This window comes from Podarcis filfolensis (assembly GCF_964270895.1).
Source record: "Podarcis filfolensis genome assembly, chromosome: 17".
Taxonomy (NCBI): domain Eukaryota; kingdom Metazoa; phylum Chordata; class Lepidosauria; order Squamata; family Lacertidae; genus Podarcis; species Podarcis filfolensis.
Window position 1 is genome coordinate 2559600 of NC_139621.1, and position 18406 is coordinate 2578005.

Genomic DNA, 18406 nt, shown 5'->3' on the forward strand with positions numbered 1-18406 from the left:
TGCAATAATAATAATAATAATAATAATAATAATAATAATAATAATAATAATATATTTATACCCAGCCCATCTGGCTGGGTTTCCCCAGCCATTCTGGGGGGAAAATAAAGTCATATTGTACCGTATTTTTCGCACCATAGGACGCACCGGACAATAGGACGCACCTTGTTTTAGAGGGGGGAGAACAAGGGGAAAAAATTATTCCGCTCTCTGCCCAGCGAAGCGGCAGGAGGTGCTGCGCAGAGAGTGGGAGAATTTTCCCCCTCTTGTTTTCCCGCTCTAAAACAAGGTACCGTTTAAGGTGCGTTCAGGCGGCTACCTTGGAAGCCTGGAGAGCGAGAGGGGCCGGTGCGCACCGACCCCTCTCGCTCTCCAGGCTTCAGGTTCCTTTCGACCTGCTCTTTGGGGCTGGTGGGCCCACCACCAGCCCCAAAGAGCAGGTCAGGGAGCAGCGGAAAGGCGCAGCGGAGAGGCTGCTGCCATAGTCACGCGTCACTTCTCCAGCTGGGAGAGGGTCGCGGGGCTATGGCTTCTTTAGCCCCGCACGCGCTCTCCCGGCTGGAGAGGTGACGCACGGCTATAGAGGCTCCTGCCATAGCCGCGCGTCACCTCTCCAGCCGGGAGAGGGTCACGGGGGGCTTCTTTAGCCCCACGCGCGCTCTCCCGGCTGGAGAGGTGACGCGCGGCTATGGAGGCTCCTGCCATAGCCGCGCGTCACCTCTCCAGCCATGAGAGGGTCGCGGGGGGCTGCTTTAGCCCCGCGCGCGCTCTCCCGGCTGGAGAGGTGACGCGCGGCTATGGAGGCTCCTGCCATAGCCGCGCGTCACCTCTCCAGCCGGGAGAGGGTTGCGGGGCTATGGCGTCTTTGCTCCATAGGACGCACACACATTTCCCCTTCATTTTTGAAGGGGGAAAAGTGCATCCTATAGAGCGAAAAATACGGTATTTGGCGCAAGATGGAGATCATCTTTGGGGAAAATAGACCTTCAGATCTGCAGAAGAGCCATGTTAATCTGTTTCAGAGGAAATAAAGCAGGGGCTCCTGTGGCACCTTCAAGACTGCCACCATAAATTAAGGTTGTACTCTTTAAGATGCCATAGGACACTGTGACCTTTAAAAACCAGCCCACCTATTCCATGGAGCTTTTTGGAAATACAGATTCCCAAAAACAAGCCACAGATTCCTAACAAGAGTGCACTTAACGTCTTCCCTTGGCAGAGGAGGAGGTCACTGTTGGAAAGTTCTATGCCACATTCCTGATCCAGGATTACTTCCGTAAATTCCGTAAGCGGAAGGAGAAAGGAATGCTTGGTCCAGATGGGTCCCCAAGCAACTCTACTGCCTTGCAGGTGAGTATCCTTGTTCTGCTGTGGGCCTCTTAGCTGCTCTAATGAACAGAGAATGCAACATGGATGCCAGGCTGGCTGATCCTGCTGCTTTGGTGCTTCTCTCCCATTCAGGCTGGGTTGAAAAGTTTGCAAGATCTGGGGCCTGAGATCCGCCGGGCCATGTCCTGTGACCTGGAAGAAGAGGAGGAAGCTGAGGAAACTGTGTGTGAGGAGGAAACCGTGACCTATAAGGTGAGCCTTTGGTCTAGTTTTCTCTGAGTGAGTTAACCTCCATCTGGAGTGCACCACTTTGGACTCAACATATGGAAGAATCATATGACTGAATGCTGCTCCATATCAAAACATTCCCTGCACCTGGAAAACACATGTTAGGAAGAATGCTAAAGTAGAATTCTTCTTATCAAATCTCAGGTTGGGAAATAATTTTCTAGAGGTGGAGCACATGGAGCAGCTCAGTGAGGAAGGCAGTGGAATAATAATCACCAGGGGCCTCCTTGCCAGGTGCCAGGAAATCTATAGAAGAGATAGGTGAAGTTAGACAAAGCCTAGACAATGTGAGAAATCCATGGCCTTCCAGACATTGATGGAATGCGCCTCCCATCACTCTTGTTTATTAGGCCCTAATGGCTGGGGATGGCTGCTCTAACTCAAGGCGCTGCATAGTCTCTTGTTTCCTCTGGTTTTAATTTTGTTTGCTACCACCCTCCATTCAAACTAAAGGATGCCAAATTAATATTTACTGTATATAAACTTCCAGAACTGTATTCTATTCAGTTATTATGATAGAGTGTCATAGTATATCTAATTAGCAGATTTGAAAATAATTTACAGAATCGTTTTACGTAAAAAGTGATGGAGAGCAAATTCTTTTGAAAGGTAAATCCTGGTTTCTGCTCTTTCAACCACCTTCCCAGAGAGCTTAGTGTGGAATGCCAAATTGGAAATGTTTCTACTAACCAGTTCTCCGCTGCTTTTCCACGCCCCTTGTTCTGTTCCCGAATTGGAAAAGGCTGCAACTGAATCGCTGAGAGAACAGATGTGTGTACAATATGTTGTTCCAAATTCCAGAAGAGAAGAAATTACAAAGGTTGTGAGAGATTTGGAGGAAGGAAATAAGAATTCTTTCTGCAAAGTTGTAAAGTGCTCATGGCTTGTCAATACCGACTCCAGAAGCTCAGGCATTTTTGTGCTGACAGAAACCTGTGACAACCCCAGCACTTCCGCAGGCGCAATGGTATTGAAAGCATGGTTGCATATAATTGCAGCAATAGCATCATGAGAACAAATCATGATGAATGCTCAATAAAAAAAGATGTCTGGAAAGGCACAGAGGTAGGAAGACGCTAGGGTTGCTCATAGCCCAAATTCCCATTATAAAAGGGAAGCTGCCTCTGGCTGGAGTAGCCAGAGAACATTAGCCTTGTTCTCAGCATGGGATCTTTCTGGGATCCCTATATCAGGGCTGGAGATTTGCACTGCAAGTCATAAAGAAAAGCCAGTTCAACTTCATATTAGAGCTGCAAGTAAGGATGGTCCAGGCAGAGTAGTGAAGGAGAGAACATCGGAGGGCAGAGGAGCCTCAGGAGGGAAGGACTGGCAGAATGCAAATTTGAGGAAGAAAGAATATGCATAAGTGGTCAGGAGCTGGAGAGATGAAGGAGATCAAAGTTCACACATTCATATTTTAAACAAGCAGCCAGATTTTGTGCTGCAGACCTTCAGTGCTCCTGTAATGTGTGAAGTGATCTGAGGGCAGCAATGGACTGTTCAGAAGCACTGTTGGTTTTTATGACATGCCCAGGCTTCTCTCTTCCCACAGAGCTCTGAGGCGTTGTATAGCAGTGCACCTGACCACCACGTCACAGCTGCTTCACCAGACGGGGAGAACAAGACTCTGATGAATGGCCTTGTGGGCTCCCGGCACCCCTCAAGCGTCAGCCTCTCCCACATGACTAATGGACCAACCCACTATGAGGAGAACGTTGGGGGCAATGATGAACCTGCTGAACTGCCCAACATCCCCACCCGGCGCAGGATGAGCAGGTGCTGGCCGGGATGAGGTCCTGGGCTTGCGAGGGAAGGAAGGGTGTGGTGTGGCTGAGTGGGGAGGCAGGAGCCAGGATTCCAGAGTTCCTTACAGCCCTCTGTACCTCTTCAGGCGGAGCTCTGATAGCAGCGGCATCCCGCCTACAGTGCATGAAGAAGCCACACACACCGAAGACTACAGGGAGGACACCTCAGTGGAGCAGGGATACTATAGCCGGGAAGAGGACTCTGAGAGCCTGGCCTCCCGTGACAGGTAAGAGTCAGGTCCTGAGACAGAACAGAGCAGCTTTGGACATGGCTCTGGCCTTATTTGCAAGTTGCCATAACAAAATGACTGCTTCCCTGTAGTCCAGTTCCACATTGTTCCAGTTAACATCTCAGTGGAGGAATAATGTGGCACCTTCTGCTGCAATCCTGCTCCTTCATGCAGAAGTCAAATAGTAAAGAATCACATAATTTCCTCCATCCGCGGAACATAACTATGTGAAAGGGGCATCCGGACCCAATGTCGCCACTGAGGGACAGCATAGACATTGGTGTCTTTATGATATATGGCCCTCATTGTTGAAGGGCCACAGTATGTGGACAGTAAGTGATTGTGGCAAATCCCAACACCAGGAAGAAATTCCTCATGGTGCAAACTGAGAGTGGAACAGACTGCCTCGGATGGTAGTGGTGGACTCTTTGTTTGAGGTTTTGTTGACCACCTGTCATAGTGGATTTCCCGAACTGGCAGGGGGTTGGATTTGATGGCCTTTTCAATTCCCTTCCAGGCCTTTGCTTCCTTGGGGCCGGCATGCTCACTCAGCACTGAGGCTGCAAAGAAAGAGGGTTCCAGGGCCATTAGGCTGTTTTGTCATTCACTGATTTGTGTGCTTTCTTCCCTATGCAGGCAGCCCTGTCTTCACACTCCACAGCCCCATCGTCGTCGTTGGGACAACAGCTATGGCGGCTCTTTGCCCCTCCCTTCCCGGCGCATCAACAATGGGATGGTTAATGGCATGCTGGACGGCAGGCAACCCAAGCGCAGGCGCCTCCTGCCTCCCACACCCACAGGTCAGGATGACAGGGAACTTGGGTTACCTGGGCAAGTGACTCTGGGAGTGTATAAATGGAGGAGGGCTGGATTGCATGGCTCCCCTGGGTCATAAATACACCCCCTTTTTAAATACAGTGGTACCTTGGGTTACATACGCTTCAGGTTACAGACTCCACTAACCCAGAAATAGTACCTCAGGGTAAGAACTTTGCTTCAGGATGAGAACAGAAATCGTGCTCCAACGGCATGGCAGCAGCCGGAGGCCCCATTAGCTAAAGTGGTGCTTCAGGTTAAGAACAGTTTCAGGTTAAGAAGAGACCTCTGGAATGAATTAAGTACTTAACCCGAGGTACCACCGTATATGCTGCAGAGTCAAGCAGAAAAGCTTTTCATAGACAGTACTTCTTCAGACTTTAGTTCAGACTTTGGTTCAAAGTTCTCCTGGGAGTGGGTGGGTAGCTTCTTGCAGATAGAAAGCTAGCAGGGAGAAGTCTTCTGTCAGAATGCAGCTATTTTATGCACAGGGAGTTTTCTTCATGAGAGGAGCATTTAAACACTGATAGAGTTACATGCTTGATGGATCAGGGGAATGCTGTGGACATAGAGAATATGGATCAGTAAGGCTTTTGAAAAAGTTCCCCATTATATTATTGCAAGGAAGCTCTGCACAAGGTAACTGTTAGGTGAATTTGTAGCTGGTTGACTGACCAGTGCTCATTAATGGTTCCTCAGGGTTCGCCTTGGTACTCGTCCATTTTGGCTCCCGAACGCTGCCAACTGCAGTTTGTGAACGTTCTTTGGAAGCCGAATGTCTGATGGGGCTTCCGCAGCTTCCGATTGGCTGCAGGAGCTTCCTGCCTTGGAAGCCGTGCCTTGGTTCCGAATGCTTTGGAGGTCAAACGGACTTCTGGAATGGGTTCCGTTTGACTTCCAAGGTATCACTGTATATATGTAGAGAGAGACGGTATTGCATGACACTCCAATCGCCAAGCAATGTGAGATTCCAGGGGTTCTCAACACTTACCCAGGGTTCAATTTATTTGGAATGAGGGGCAGCAGACACATATGTGTGTGTGTGTGTGTGTGTGTGTGTGTGTGTGTCTGTCTGTCTATCTATCTATCTATCTATCTATCTATCTATCTATCTATCCGTCCCTCTCTGGCCTTCTGGCTTCTTCTAGCCAGATCTCACAACTCTTTTCCCTTCTCACTACCACTACCAGACAGGTGAGGGAGCAGGGACAGAGCAGCTTCCTCACTTATACTAATGACCCATACTTAGGTGGCCATTACAAAGAACTGGCCTTGCTATTCCTTGCTGGATCCAGGAATTGGAAGAGACTCAGCAATACGGCCTACTCACCTCCGCCCCCCCCCCCACAACTCACACTACCTCCCTCCAACAACAAGACATTTCCCCCCAGATATACAGGCCTTTTAAACCACTATAGAGTTATTGTCTCTGCTGTATGTTTTTGTTTTTTTGTCTTTTGTTTGCTTTGCTGTCCTTTCTTCTGTATGTTATTGTGGCGTGAGAGTTTATGTTTCTTGGTGTGTGTTTGTTTTTTAAAAACCTTTTTAAAAACATTGTGAGCCCCTCTGAAAACACTGGTGTGTAATATATCAAATGAACAAACAGTTTGGTGGTCAGTGGGTTCAGCCAAATGCGCTGGTGTGGCAGAGGGCAGCCACCCCACACTTGTGGCCTCTTATACCTTCTCTGGCCTTCCTTTCCCCACCTCCCTGCTTTTGGTAGGCCGCAAACCAGCCTTCAGCATCCAGTGCCTGCAGCGTCAAGGCAGCTGTGATGACATCCCCATCCCAGGCACCTACCACCAGAATGCGCCACCCTGCCGAGCACGTGCACAGGTAATTCTTGCACAGGGTGTGTGTGTGTGTGTGTGTGTGTGTGTGTGAGAGAGAGAGAGAGAGAGAGAGAGAGAGAGAGAGAGAGAGACTGACTTAGTATGTACCATACTTCTGTTCTACTGCTGAGGCCATCCCATCCACTGGCCATCTCACCAGCTCTCTCCTCTGTACCAGGGCTATGGCAGCTATGACTCGTGGCACAGTGGCAGCCACTCCTCAACAGCATCCTCACAGTCGTGGGCCACACCACCTAAGCGGGGCCGGTTGCTCTATGCCCCACTAATCCTGGTGGAGGAGGATGGGTTGCCAGGGCACAGCTGGGAGAAGAACAGCAACAGCCTTCCGCCCATGTCGCGAGCACGCTGGTACATGAATGAGCCTGAGCTGCCCTACCGCTCTTATGGCCAGCTGCGTGTGCCCGGCCCACTCAAGCACAGCTACAGCGACAAGCCTGGCAGTGCGGACAGCCTGGTGGAGGCGGTGAGTGCAAGGCGGACTTCTCTGTCTCTGGGGTGCAGCTCTTTGGGACCCACCTTCCACTGCCCCCTCATCCCTCCTGCAAGAATAGTTTTTGTCACCCTGATTGGGGTGGGTGTGGGTGAATCAGTGTTTCTCAAACTTGGACCCCCAGCTGTTGTTGGACTACAACTCCCATCATTCCTGACCACTGATCCTACTAGCTCAGGGTGATGGGAGTTGGGGACCCAAGTTTGTGAAACACTGGTATGTATTTAAATCCTTTTGTTTTCCCTTGGTTACTCAGCCTCATGCAAGTGTGCCTACAACCACACATAAATACAATGTGGGGGGTGGGGGTGGCAAGTTGTGCCTTCCCTCCAGCTTGTGAACCTTTCTTACTTAAGGATATCACCAGCCCCAGTATGGAAAGCTCCTCTGGTTTAGTCCTCTGGTATGCTGCTTAGGGCAGAAGAGATTTTATCGCTAGGAGGGTTGTATGTGTGCTGCACTGAAAATTATTTCAAATTACATGCCAAATAAAGCCAGATTTTGCAGCCTAAAACCAAAAGTGCACATCAGCTGGTGTCATCCTTATTATGCAGAGTTCGTTCTGGTTCTGCTAGCAATGGCAGAATGAGGAAGAGCCAGAGCCTCACTCCTGGCTGCCTTCTAAGGCTGTCCTGGGCACAGCTTTACAAGTTTTTTTAGCGCATCCCCAACACTGTGCAGGCTAAAATCAGGCATTTGCTTTTAGCAGAAATATGTGATTCTCAAATTACTGGATTTTATATCCATTCTAGTGTTTGGCTTGTGGTATTAAATGTTGGAGGATGGGAAATGAGCAACAGTTTCACCTATGAAATCCACTGGCCCTTTGGGTCTCTCACCTATGGAATCCACTGGCTCTATTAAGACAGCATGCCAATCCATGAATTGTGTTATCCATAGTTTACAATCCAAACCATGGTTTGAACTTCCAATTATACAACAGGCTGGCCATGGTTGCTTATTTGGTTTCATAAGTGTGCTCCCACCTCCGTTGTGCAGCAGCTTCTTGAGGCAGAGTGATAACCATAACTATGGTTTGTCAGTTCAGGAATCATCCTAAGCCACAGTGAGCACAAACCATGGTTTTCAAGGTCACTGCAAACCATGATTTCTATTTCCAGTTTGCCAGCTGACTGAAACTAGTTTACCAATTTAGACAACATAGGTAAGCTTACTTAACCATGATTTGGTGTGATGTCCAAACTGAGCTACTGACTTGGTTGGTTGTGTACTGCATAACTTTGACTAGCAGAACCCTTTCATCTTTCTTCTTCCAGGTGCTCATCTCTGAGGGTCTAGGCCTTTATGCACGGGACCCAAAGTTTGTGGCCTTCACCAAGCGGGAGATTGCTGATGCCTGCCACATGACCATTGATGAGATGGAGAGTGCTGCCACAGACCTGCTGAGTCGCAAGGTCCCTGGTAGCGAAAGCAGCGGCCGAGGTGGTGGTGGTCACGCCTTGTACAGCAGTGATGGGGAGCACAGTGGGGCTGGGAGCCTAGGTCCCGTTTACAGCGATGAGGAGCCCTTCCGCTCCCGTGAGGAAGAGGACTTGGGTGACGAGATGGCCTGCGTCACTTCTTATTGACCAGGAAGTGCCCCCTGGCGGGGCACAGGAGTAGAACTGCTGCAGCGAGATACCTAGCACTCTGCAACCTTTGTAGTCTAAAGGCATAGACTTGCCCAAAGCTGTGCTATGGTGGGAGTGACTGCGGAAAAGAGAGGCCAAAGGATGGGAGACAAAATGCTGCCCTCCCATTGGCTGATACAAAAGCAGCCGCTAGAAACGTTGTCCTACTACTTTCCTGGTTTAGGCAGTCTGCTCCTTGCTGCCCCTTCTCCAGGCTTCTGTCTCCTTCCCAGTGGTCCAGAAAGAGAAAGGGACCTCTGGATTTCTTCCTCTGAGCAAGGATTGTGGATTTTGAAGAGGTTGGGGGGCGGGGTTCCAAGGTGATTAGACAATGTCTTTTTCTATCAGAAGCAATAAAAAGATGCTTTGAAAGATGCTGCTGCCTCTTTATATATATATTATTTTATTCTTATAAGACTATGTGATGCACATCAACCCAAAAAGAAGAAGATAAGAGAGGCATCACAACATGTTTAGGATTGCTCCCCTATTCATACCCATATTATTCAGCCATAGTATCACATCCAATATGGGGGCTGGCCTTGTGACCAGGGGCTGCTGACATTTCATCCCATTGTGTCTTTCCACAGAAGTCCAGGCACTGATGGGGGTTGCCAGTCATGTTCCTACCAGCTATGTACATAATAAATCATAGTTGCAGCTTCTAATACTGGACAGAAGGGGGGGCAATTGAAAAAATAAGGTGTTCTTCTCCCTGAGTTTCCCACTTTTCCTTTTCTTTAACCTCCACCAACTCTTTGTAGAATAAGGTGTTTCATAAATGCGATCAAAATTTAATCCAGTATACTTTACGGGGCCCTTGTTTTGTACTCACGTACATGGAGAGCAGGGAGGGTCCACCACCCACCTGAATGGATAATCGAACAGGACACATTAGTGGTTTTCAGTTATATGGCTAAAGGTTGGACAGAATGCCTTCCATGAGTCACCTACCAATACAGACAGATGTTCAGTGGACTGACCACCACCACCAATCCCCACTAGGAAATTACACAATTCCCCTTAGCAGTGGGGTTTTGTTTTGTTTTGGTTTGGTTTGGTTTTTTTTGCTAAACTGCTTTGCTAGGGAACAATCCTCCCATCAGCTCCATATGCAGTGCAGCCAGTTTGGGTTTCATGCCAATTTATTAATTAGACTAGCTATAATAACAAAGGCGGGTTTGTAAGTTACACTGCAACTTTTGTAAGTCCACATTTACTCATAAGATCCCACCCAGAAGGCAGAAGATGCAAAGCAGGACCACTTTTCTCAATGTAAGACTGCCTGGAAACCTGAGATTGCTGACATCAAAACTCCCAGAGTCAAAGAATTACTTTGAACGCATATATTCGTATACAGCCAGCCTTGGCTGCTGCCTCTATAGGACCCCGCTGGGTTTTATTAAACTTGCGTAACTCTTCCTAGAAATGTCTGAGGCATCAAAGACACCTTTGTCTCTGCACTAATTGCTCCACAATGGACTAAATTGGGCATCTGTGTAATAGTACAGGCGCCTCTGAAAGGAAAGGTTCTGTTTCCCTTTGAAGTTCTTTCTGATACGCAGAAAGAGGATGCTTTGGCCTTCCCTTTAGGTATGGTTGAACAAAACCCCGAAAACTGACGTCACCAGAAATATGGAAGGTATTGTACAGTGACTGGCAGAAGTGGTTTGCTGTGCCACTTTATTCATCAGTTTTCCTATTATTTATTCTTTTTATCCTACCCTTCCTCCAAAGGAGCTCTGCATAATATGCACGATTTCTCCCTGCTCCCCAGCACATCTCCATGCTAACAGATTGGAGCAACCACATCCCCCTGCTCAAGTTGTGCAGCTGATAGTTGTAGTCCAAAATATCTGGAGGGTGCCAGGTTGGCAAAGGCTGAAGGTAAAGGACCCCTGACAGTTCAGTCCAGTTGCGAACGACTCTGGGATTGCGGTGCTCATCTCACTTTACTGGCCAAGGGAGCCGGTGTTTGTCCGCAGACAGTTTTTCTGGGTCATGTGGCCAGCATGACTAAGCCGCTTCTGGCAAAATCAAACACCGTTTACCCTTCCCTCCGGAGCGGTACCTATTTATCTACTTGCACTTTGATGTGCTTTCAAACTACTGATGGTGTTTCCTGCTTGGCAGGGGGTTGGACTCGATGGCCCTTGTGGTCTCTTCCAACTCTATGATTCTATGATTCTATTATTCTACTAGGTTGGCAGGAGCTGGGATCAAGCAACGGGAGCTCACCCTGTCACGGGGATTCAAACCACCGACCTTCCGATCAGCAAGCCCTAGGATCAGTGGTTTAGACCACAGTGCCACCCGTGTCCCTCTGGCAAAGGCTAGTGTAGAATAAATAGACTTCCCCCCAATGAAGTTAACTAATGGAAGCAAACAAATATGAAATAATAATAAATAATAATTTATTATTTATACCCCGCCCATCTGGTTGGGTTTCCCCAGCCACTCTGGGCGGCTTCCAACAAAATATTAAAAATATATTAAAACATCAGTCATTAAAAACTTTCCTAAACAGAGGTCCCTTCAGATGTCTTCTAAAAGTCAGATAGCCATTTATTTCCTTGACATCTGATGGGAAGGCGTTCCACAGGGCAGGTGCCACTACTGAGAAGGCCCTCTACCTGGTTCCCTGTAACCTCACTTCTCACAGCAAGGGAACCGCCAAAAGGCCCTCAGCACTGGACCTCAAAGTGAACAAATAATGAAGACATAAAATCCTGTTTCTCTTTATAAGTTTGTCTCTTTTTCTGCTGTTGTTATCACTCCTCATAAAGTTACAGCCAAGTATATTCATAAATGCAGACTGAAGAGTAGCACTCTGGCTTATGGGCTGCCACATAGATGGTGGAGCAAATTGTTCTCTTTTGTTCCAGCATGTAAGACCCACACCAACAACTTCAAATGGCAAGAAAGGGAACTTTGCCTGACAGTACAAGCTGTTCAACAATGCAACAGACTCTTGGTTTGGAGGGCTGCAGATCAAGTATGCTCTAGCGGTGGATTTACTGCGTTAGCAAGGTGTCTGGATTACATGACTTCTGAGCACTCTTCCAACCCCACAGTTCTCCTCTGGGCTACCTTCACAAAAAGAGATAATGCAGCCATGTTGAGATAACGTTCTCCAGCTGGTCCTGATGCAACATTTCCTTGGCAATAAGAGCTTCTTCATGGATCAAAAGATCCCAGAATTTAGAGAGCCAATTCTCCACTCCATTGGTTGCTTCAGCTCTCAAAATCTAATGTTCCGTCCCAGGCAGGGGTCAGGTTTGTATCCTAAGTGGTGGGTGGGTGTGCTAGGCACATACTCCAGAGAAACAAGGTCACACGGCTGGTGCCTGTTCAGGATCTCATAACAATGTCTGGTCAAGTAGAGGTCATGTTCTAGCAGGGCAAGGTCAAAAGAGCTGAGGTCAGATTCCAAAGAGCAGGATCGGGTGAAACAAGAGGCCAGAACCAGTTCCAATGTCAGTCAAGCAAAGCAGAGAGCAAGTTCAGGTTAGCAAAGTCAGGCAAAGTAGAGGGCAAGGTTCACCTAAGCTAACAAGCAAAGCGGGTAGCACCCTGGATAGCTCCAAATGGAATCTGCCGGGGAAGTCAGACAAGAAAGATTTGAAAGTTGCTTCAGCAACCACCCAAACCTGGCTGAACCGTAAGCAGAACTGCAGCTCCCTCTAGGCAGCTAGAGCAGCCTCCTCAACCTGGTGTCTTCCAGGTGCTTTGGTCTACAACTCCCATCAGCCCCAGACAGCATGTTCTCAGGGGTTTATGGGAGTTGTAGTCCAACAACCTCTGGAGGGTGTTGGGGAAAGCTGAGCCCCCCCCAACAGAAATCGTGGCTATGCCCATGCAGACACAAGCAATCATGTCAGCCCTCTGGCCATTGGGGGGGGGAGATGCGGGTGGCAGAAAGGGTCTCAAATGTGATGATCCTGTTCCACCCATTGCTGGCTTCCTCATCGCCTAGAGGCAGCATGTGGCTCCTGCCAGATTCCCTGCAAGGGAATAGGTATGTCCCTTGACCAAACAAAAAGGTCAGCCAAACTGCAAGTCTCTCCTCTTTTGTACAATGGGGGTTACTCCCAGGTAAGTGGAGTTAGGATTGCAGCCTCAGAGTGAGTATCAGCTCCCACCTTCTTGGGACCAGGACTGGAAATTACAAGTGAAGCAGCTTCTAGGCTTGCCATATTTTAGTCTAGCAAATCACGGACCATTGTGCCGCTCACATCAGTGAAGCAAAATGGCATCCAGGGGCCTGTGTAACCCCAGTGCCATCCTGGGCAGGTCACATATAGCTGGAAAACAGGCAACCGATGCCTAACAGTCGCTGTCGCCCTGCAATTTCCTACACAGCACTGTTGCTGCAATAGACAGAATGAATGCACAGCATTTCCATACACCCTGCAAAATTCCTCCAAGCTAGCAAAAAGACCTAGAAAACAAATACAATGTGTGATGCAGCATAGTTGTCTTTTTATAATTTTAATAAGCCGCCAGTCCATTTTGCAGAGAAACTGAACCGAACAGAGCACCTTTCCCCGTTGACCTTCCGTCGCAGCTCCCTCCATTGCCGCCCCTGGGACTGTAAGGGTCTCGGGGCACAGACCGGCCTCTTGCTCGCCGCTGCCTTCTACATATTGAGGGGTATGCATCAAGCACCACGAGGGTCCTGCTCCTCAGGGACACGGGCCAAGACAGACAGACAGACAGCCCCCCCCCGCCAGCCTCCATTTCCCACGGCCCTCTTCTCCCTTTGCCCACGAAGGACATGGCTCCCGCTCAGCTTCGCCCGCCCGCCCTGTGACGTCAGCCTCCGGCTCTCCAGCCCCCCCGCCCTCGCCCCGCCCTCCCAGCTGCCCCCCCCCGCCCAGCCAGCCTCCCTCTGCCGCGTCGCGCTCGCCTTCCCCGCAAAGATGGAAGTCGTCAACCAGGTGAGCCTCCAAGTCAGACCCCGCGAGCAGCTCCCCGACGCCCCCCGGACCCCCCCGGCTGGGCTGCTGGCAGGAGCCCCTTGACGGGGGGCGGGGGGTTAAGCCAGTCTCCCCCCGCCGCGATTTGCAGCAGATGCGCGGAGCTCGGGGCGGGGGGGGGCTGCGGAGCAATTGCTGCAGTGAGGGCGGGGGGGGGGCGGAGGCGCCGGGCTGCTGGGATGAAAATGCCCTCGAAATAGCGGGAGGCCCCCCCCCCGCTTCTTCCTCCGCAATGGCTTCGGAGAGGGGGCTGCAGTAACGTCGGCGCGGCGAGGCGACAAGATGCTGCCGTCGGTCATTGCAGCAGATCGGAAAGCGGGCGGGGGGGGGGGGTCAGGAAAATGGCTGGGCGATGCAGTGGAGCTGCGCCCGGGGGGACGGCGCTGGGGGAGCCGAAGGAGGCGGGGGGGAGGGGAGGGCGGGATGCTCTCCGTTGCAGTAAACAGGGGCGGGGAGGGCGATCGCTGCCCCCGCACGCAAGACCCGCCGCCGGCAGAAAGCGGGGGGGGGGAGGGCTATGCGGGCCGCAGCAAGTGTACCCTGCGGGGGGGGGCGGGAGGCAGGTTGGGGTGGGCAAGGGCTGGGGGGCACGTGGAGTTGTTTTGCAACAGAAGGGGGGAGTGCAGGTTGGGGGTGGGGGCGGCCTTTCACGGCGGGGAGGCGTCGGGCAGAAGGGCCCCCTCTCCGGCTGCTGCAGCGGCAGATGGTGTTCGAGAAGCATCAATATGGCTGCAGAAGAACCTCAAGGCGCAGCGGGGGGGCAGCGAGGGGAACGGGGGGGGGCTCTCTTCTCTTATTTTTCCAGGATCTGTGGCAGGACGAGGTGGGAGGCGGCTGTCGGGCAATAAAGAAGGTTGGAGGGTGCAATCCGGCCGCCCCGTCCTGCGAGCCCGAGAGGGCTGGCAAGGAGGAGATGCCGCGGAGGGGCGTCTTCTCACGACTCTTCCCCAGAGCAACCGCAGTCAGATGCATGGGGGGGGGGATTTTGCATAGGATGGGGGTGTCGCTTTTGGAGCTGCGGGGGTTGCTGCTCACTCGCTTGGGCAGCTGGCCTGGGGGAGGTGGTGCAGTGATGTATAAGTTGAGCACAGGAAGGTGGCATTCATGTTTGGGGAGGGAATTTCTGGACGGGGCACCCAGAAATTAGGTTGGACTTTTGGCTTTACAGTGGGGCTACTAGTCCAGGAGTCAGAGGGGTGGGGGGTGTCTGGTGGTGGCCATTTGCAGAACTGCTTGGTAAGGAGAGAGTCCAGAAATGGGGAGTTGAGATGTCAGTTTGTGTTGTGTTGGGAGAGGCTGCGATCCTGAAGAGGGTGTGGGCAGTTTCTTTGCATTAAGACTCTCACAGCTCAGTCTTGCGCACATTTACCCAGAAGTAAGTTCCACTGCATTTTGGAGGGTTTACTCCCATATATGGGTGCTTAGGATCACAGTCCCACTCTCGCTTTTCTCACTTAGAAATTTCACATAGCAGAGGAAAAAGAGAACACATCTCCATAAACCTCAAAAGGTGTTTGGTCAGTGAATCATAGCTGTTTTGGGGTTTGGGCAGCATCTGGTAGATAGAATGTACCTAAATTTGGTACTGTTGGGCTTGTTTTGTCTTTTAAACATGTGTTAATGTTTGTGTGCTTTAAGGTGTTATGATTTCAGATCTAGAACTGCTTGATGTGTGTTTGCTTGCCAAGCTGGCCCAGCTAGAGAGGCAAAAGTATGCAGCCCTTGAATGGGTGTCCAGGAGCATCTGACTCCACTATGTTAACATCTTGGGATGGGGAACTGTTAGCTGTGCTTCTGACTAGATCCACTTTCTCAGTGGAGCGTGATAGATGTAAAGCAGGGGTGCTAATTGAGGTTACTGGTGATGGTGCCCAGGATGGGTTGTTTTGAATGTCTTTTTAGGGTTAGGGATGATTTTGTGCAGGTGCAGCGTTGTGCTGGGTCATGAGCTGGGTGTTAATTGCTCATGGGCAAGAGAGTTTTTTGCTCTGTTTTGCAAGGAGAAAATATAGACCGGTGGTTGGAGGACAGTTTGGGTCTTGGGCGATGTGCGTAGGCAGTGTTGTCGCATTGCCTCTGAGTGTGCAAATCAGGGATATGTGTGTCATAACTAGAATGGAGCTCGCCAACTGTGAACCAGTATATAAGCATGAGAGATGATGCATGGTGGGGCTATGGGATGCACAGACTTTGAAGTTAGTGGTGATGTTTTTGTGGGTAGAGGCTGAGAAGGGGTTTATGGTTTATGTGGGTGGTGCTACTGTTGTAGTTCATTTTACTTTCACCTCCCTCCACTGGAGTGTGCAGATCATAGAACGTTATGGAGAATGGCTGTTTTGGATGGATATTGTTTCAGCCTATCCCACAACAGATAAACTCTCGAGGTGGCTTAATTAAATCGCTGTCCCTTCAGCTCTGATCTGTGATGTGGGGACAGTAACACTGGCCTACCTTACATAGTTGCTGTAAGCATTACTTTTATAAAATGCATGAACACATGGAAATGCTAAGTATTACTTCAGTAGAGGGTGAATCGCTTCCTTCCGAAGGGCAGAGTGTTTTGTGTTGCGCAAGGGAGGAGAGACGGATCTCTCTTACAAGTTGGTTTTTTCATGGGTGTCCTGCAGGAATAATTGCACCAAGAGAAACGTCAGGGTAGAGGATGCGTCTTGCCTTGCTTTTTGTGGTCTTTGAGAGGAAATAGTTCTCTGTGGCAGCCTTCCCCAACCTGGTGCCCTCCAACTGCTTTGGCTATGATGGCATAGTGCTTGGTATGTGGTTGCCTCAATTACGGTGGTATTAGAATCAAATTACTTGTTCCTTGAGGGCATGTGTGGACAAAGTTCAGGAGATAGCCAGAGGAAAATATAGCCAAGTCAGGGGCTAACCCTGAAGCATACCAGTGCAAGTAGATGCAGTGGGAAAGAAAACGGCGTTTCCTTGTTCTCTGGCATTTGTCACAGTGTTCCGTTGCGCCAGAAGCGGTTTAGTCCTGCTGGCCACATGACCCGGAAAGCTGTCTGTGGAGAAGCGCAGGCTCCCTCAGCCTGAAAGTGAGATGAGCACCCCAACCTCATAGTCGCCTTTCACTGGACTTAACCGTCCAGGGGTCCTTTGCCTTTAACCTTTTTACCTAACCCAGGAGGAAGCTGGTGGATCATTGGGTGGAATCTGACAGATAGAATCAAAGCCAATCAATCCAGAGATTGAGCTCGGATATTACTGGCTTTTTAAACACCAGCACTGGTGGTTACCTGACAAAACTCAGCTTCACTGGTCAGGCAAATAAAAGGCTAACAGGTTAGCAACCAAAGTTATTTTGGTAAGAAAATATTGTTGTCTTTGAGTCCAAAAGAGGTTATGTGTGATATGGTTAAGATGTGATACATTAGAGAAGTGCTGTGTTAGATATTGGTGGTAAGAATGAATGAATATTCAAGACTTCTGTATTCCACAGGCTTTTTAATTGGATTCTTGATTTTATAGTCATAGCACATTTTTTGTTCCATTGTATTCCATATCCTGTACACTGCTTAGAGGCAACTCTAATTAAGTGATATAGAAATTGTCAAAATAAATAAACATAAGGTGCAAAGGTTTGGTTTTAGAGCACATAAGAGGAGCTCACCTTCTTATCTCTCCTCATGAGTCACTGATTAAAAGGGGACAGGCCAGAGCAGAGACTCACACAGAGACATGAAAGGGAGTTTCATCTGAGAGCTGGTAAATGTGCTGCATCTCTGTGATTTGGGAAAGGTTAAATGCTTCAGTTCAAACTGTGCCAAGGTGGGATAAAACCATTTGCCCCCAGCGCCGCAACCCCAGAGTCGGTCACGACTGGACCTAATGGTCAGGGGTCCCTTTACCTTTACCTTACTGGTGGAGGGTAGTTGGAAAGCCAGTGAAGTTAAGAGGCAGCCTCTTTGGTGGCTTGGTATTTTGGGCTCAAAGCAGACTCAGGGCTATTTTGTTTTTATCACCTCCCCTTCCTTGATGCTGCTGATTATGCAGTGAAGGCCAGGACTTCTGGGATATGGGTAGTGCCATGATTCAGGCATGATTCCAACTTAGCTGAATTCCTGCCGTTCTGTGCCCGGTTGCCGGTGGGGTTGCAGGAACAAATTCCTTTTTGTATGCCGCTTCTGTGAAAAATGTAACCAAGTTAATTATTGTTTGGAGAACGTTTGTGATAGATCAGTCTTCACCAGCCTGGTGTGCTCCAGACGCTTTGAATTGCCTCCACAGTTGCACTCAGATCCTTTTTGGGATTCTCCCAGCATAGCCAGATAGCCTGTGACCCTGGAGGGCTCATTGAAGTTGACGGGACTTGCCCTGATCACTATAAGGCAGCAGCATCATATGCAGCTCACTGGGAGAGCATTTGCATCCCGGCCCCAGCATTTCCAGATGAGGCTGGGAATCCTCTGCCAGAAATTCTGGTGCTCAGAGTAGACAGTGATGACATAGGTGGAACACCACAGAAGGCAGCTTCCTAGGTCCCTAGGCAGTTCCTACAAGGCAGCAGCTTCTAAACCAAACTTGTCCTTTCTCTCTTCACAGCTGGTGGCCGTCGGGCAGTTCCGGATCTTCAAGGAGCCTCTAGGCTTTGTGAAGTTGCTAGAATGGGTGAGTCCAAGTCCTCTACTTAGTCACCTTCTGTGTGGGCCAAAGACGGGCTGGGAAAGAGGCTGTCCATTCTGTTCCTCCCATTCTTTGCTGGATTCATCATCATTATCATAATTTTATTTGTATGCCACCTTTCTGTAGTTAAAACCATGCTCAAGGTTGCTTACATCATGAAAAGATTTTCATAATTACAAACACAACAAAAGGAGCTATAAACAATAAATGAAACACAACCAAAAGTGCATAACCAAATTGCACAATTTCCACATCAGTCATAATATCTAAAAATAAAGGTATGAAAATTTAATATCCATAACAGCAAATTCTCCCACTTTTTACTATCTGTCAGTCTTTAGGTT

General features: G+C 49.4%; 2 protein-coding genes across 2 annotated transcripts in view; both read left to right on the top strand.

Annotated features, from left to right (window-relative positions):
- The window catches only part of CACNA1F (calcium voltage-gated channel subunit alpha1 F), a 62600-nt gene extending 53784 nt beyond the window's left edge, over positions 1-8816 (top strand). Inside the window, exons 41-48 of the mRNA XM_083592088.1 lie at positions 1220-1350; positions 1462-1581; positions 3170-3393; positions 3509-3649; positions 4289-4452; positions 6192-6304; positions 6479-6784; positions 8089-8816. Of these exons, the coding sequence (XP_083448214.1) occupies positions 1220-1350; positions 1462-1581; positions 3170-3393; positions 3509-3649; positions 4289-4452; positions 6192-6304; positions 6479-6784; positions 8089-8400 (1511 nt within the window). The 3' untranslated portion in view covers positions 8401-8816. The remainder of the gene's footprint in view (positions 1-1219; positions 1351-1461; positions 1582-3169; positions 3394-3508; positions 3650-4288; positions 4453-6191; positions 6305-6478; positions 6785-8088) is intronic.
- A 4497-nt stretch (positions 8817-13313) lies between these two features.
- Positions 13314-18406, top strand: part of SYP (synaptophysin) — a 28554-nt gene continuing 23461 nt past the window's right edge. The window contains exons 1-2 of the mRNA XM_083592311.1: positions 13314-13382; positions 17982-18047. Of these exons, the coding sequence (XP_083448437.1) occupies positions 13365-13382; positions 17982-18047 (84 nt within the window). The 5' untranslated portion in view covers positions 13314-13364. The remainder of the gene's footprint in view (positions 13383-17981; positions 18048-18406) is intronic.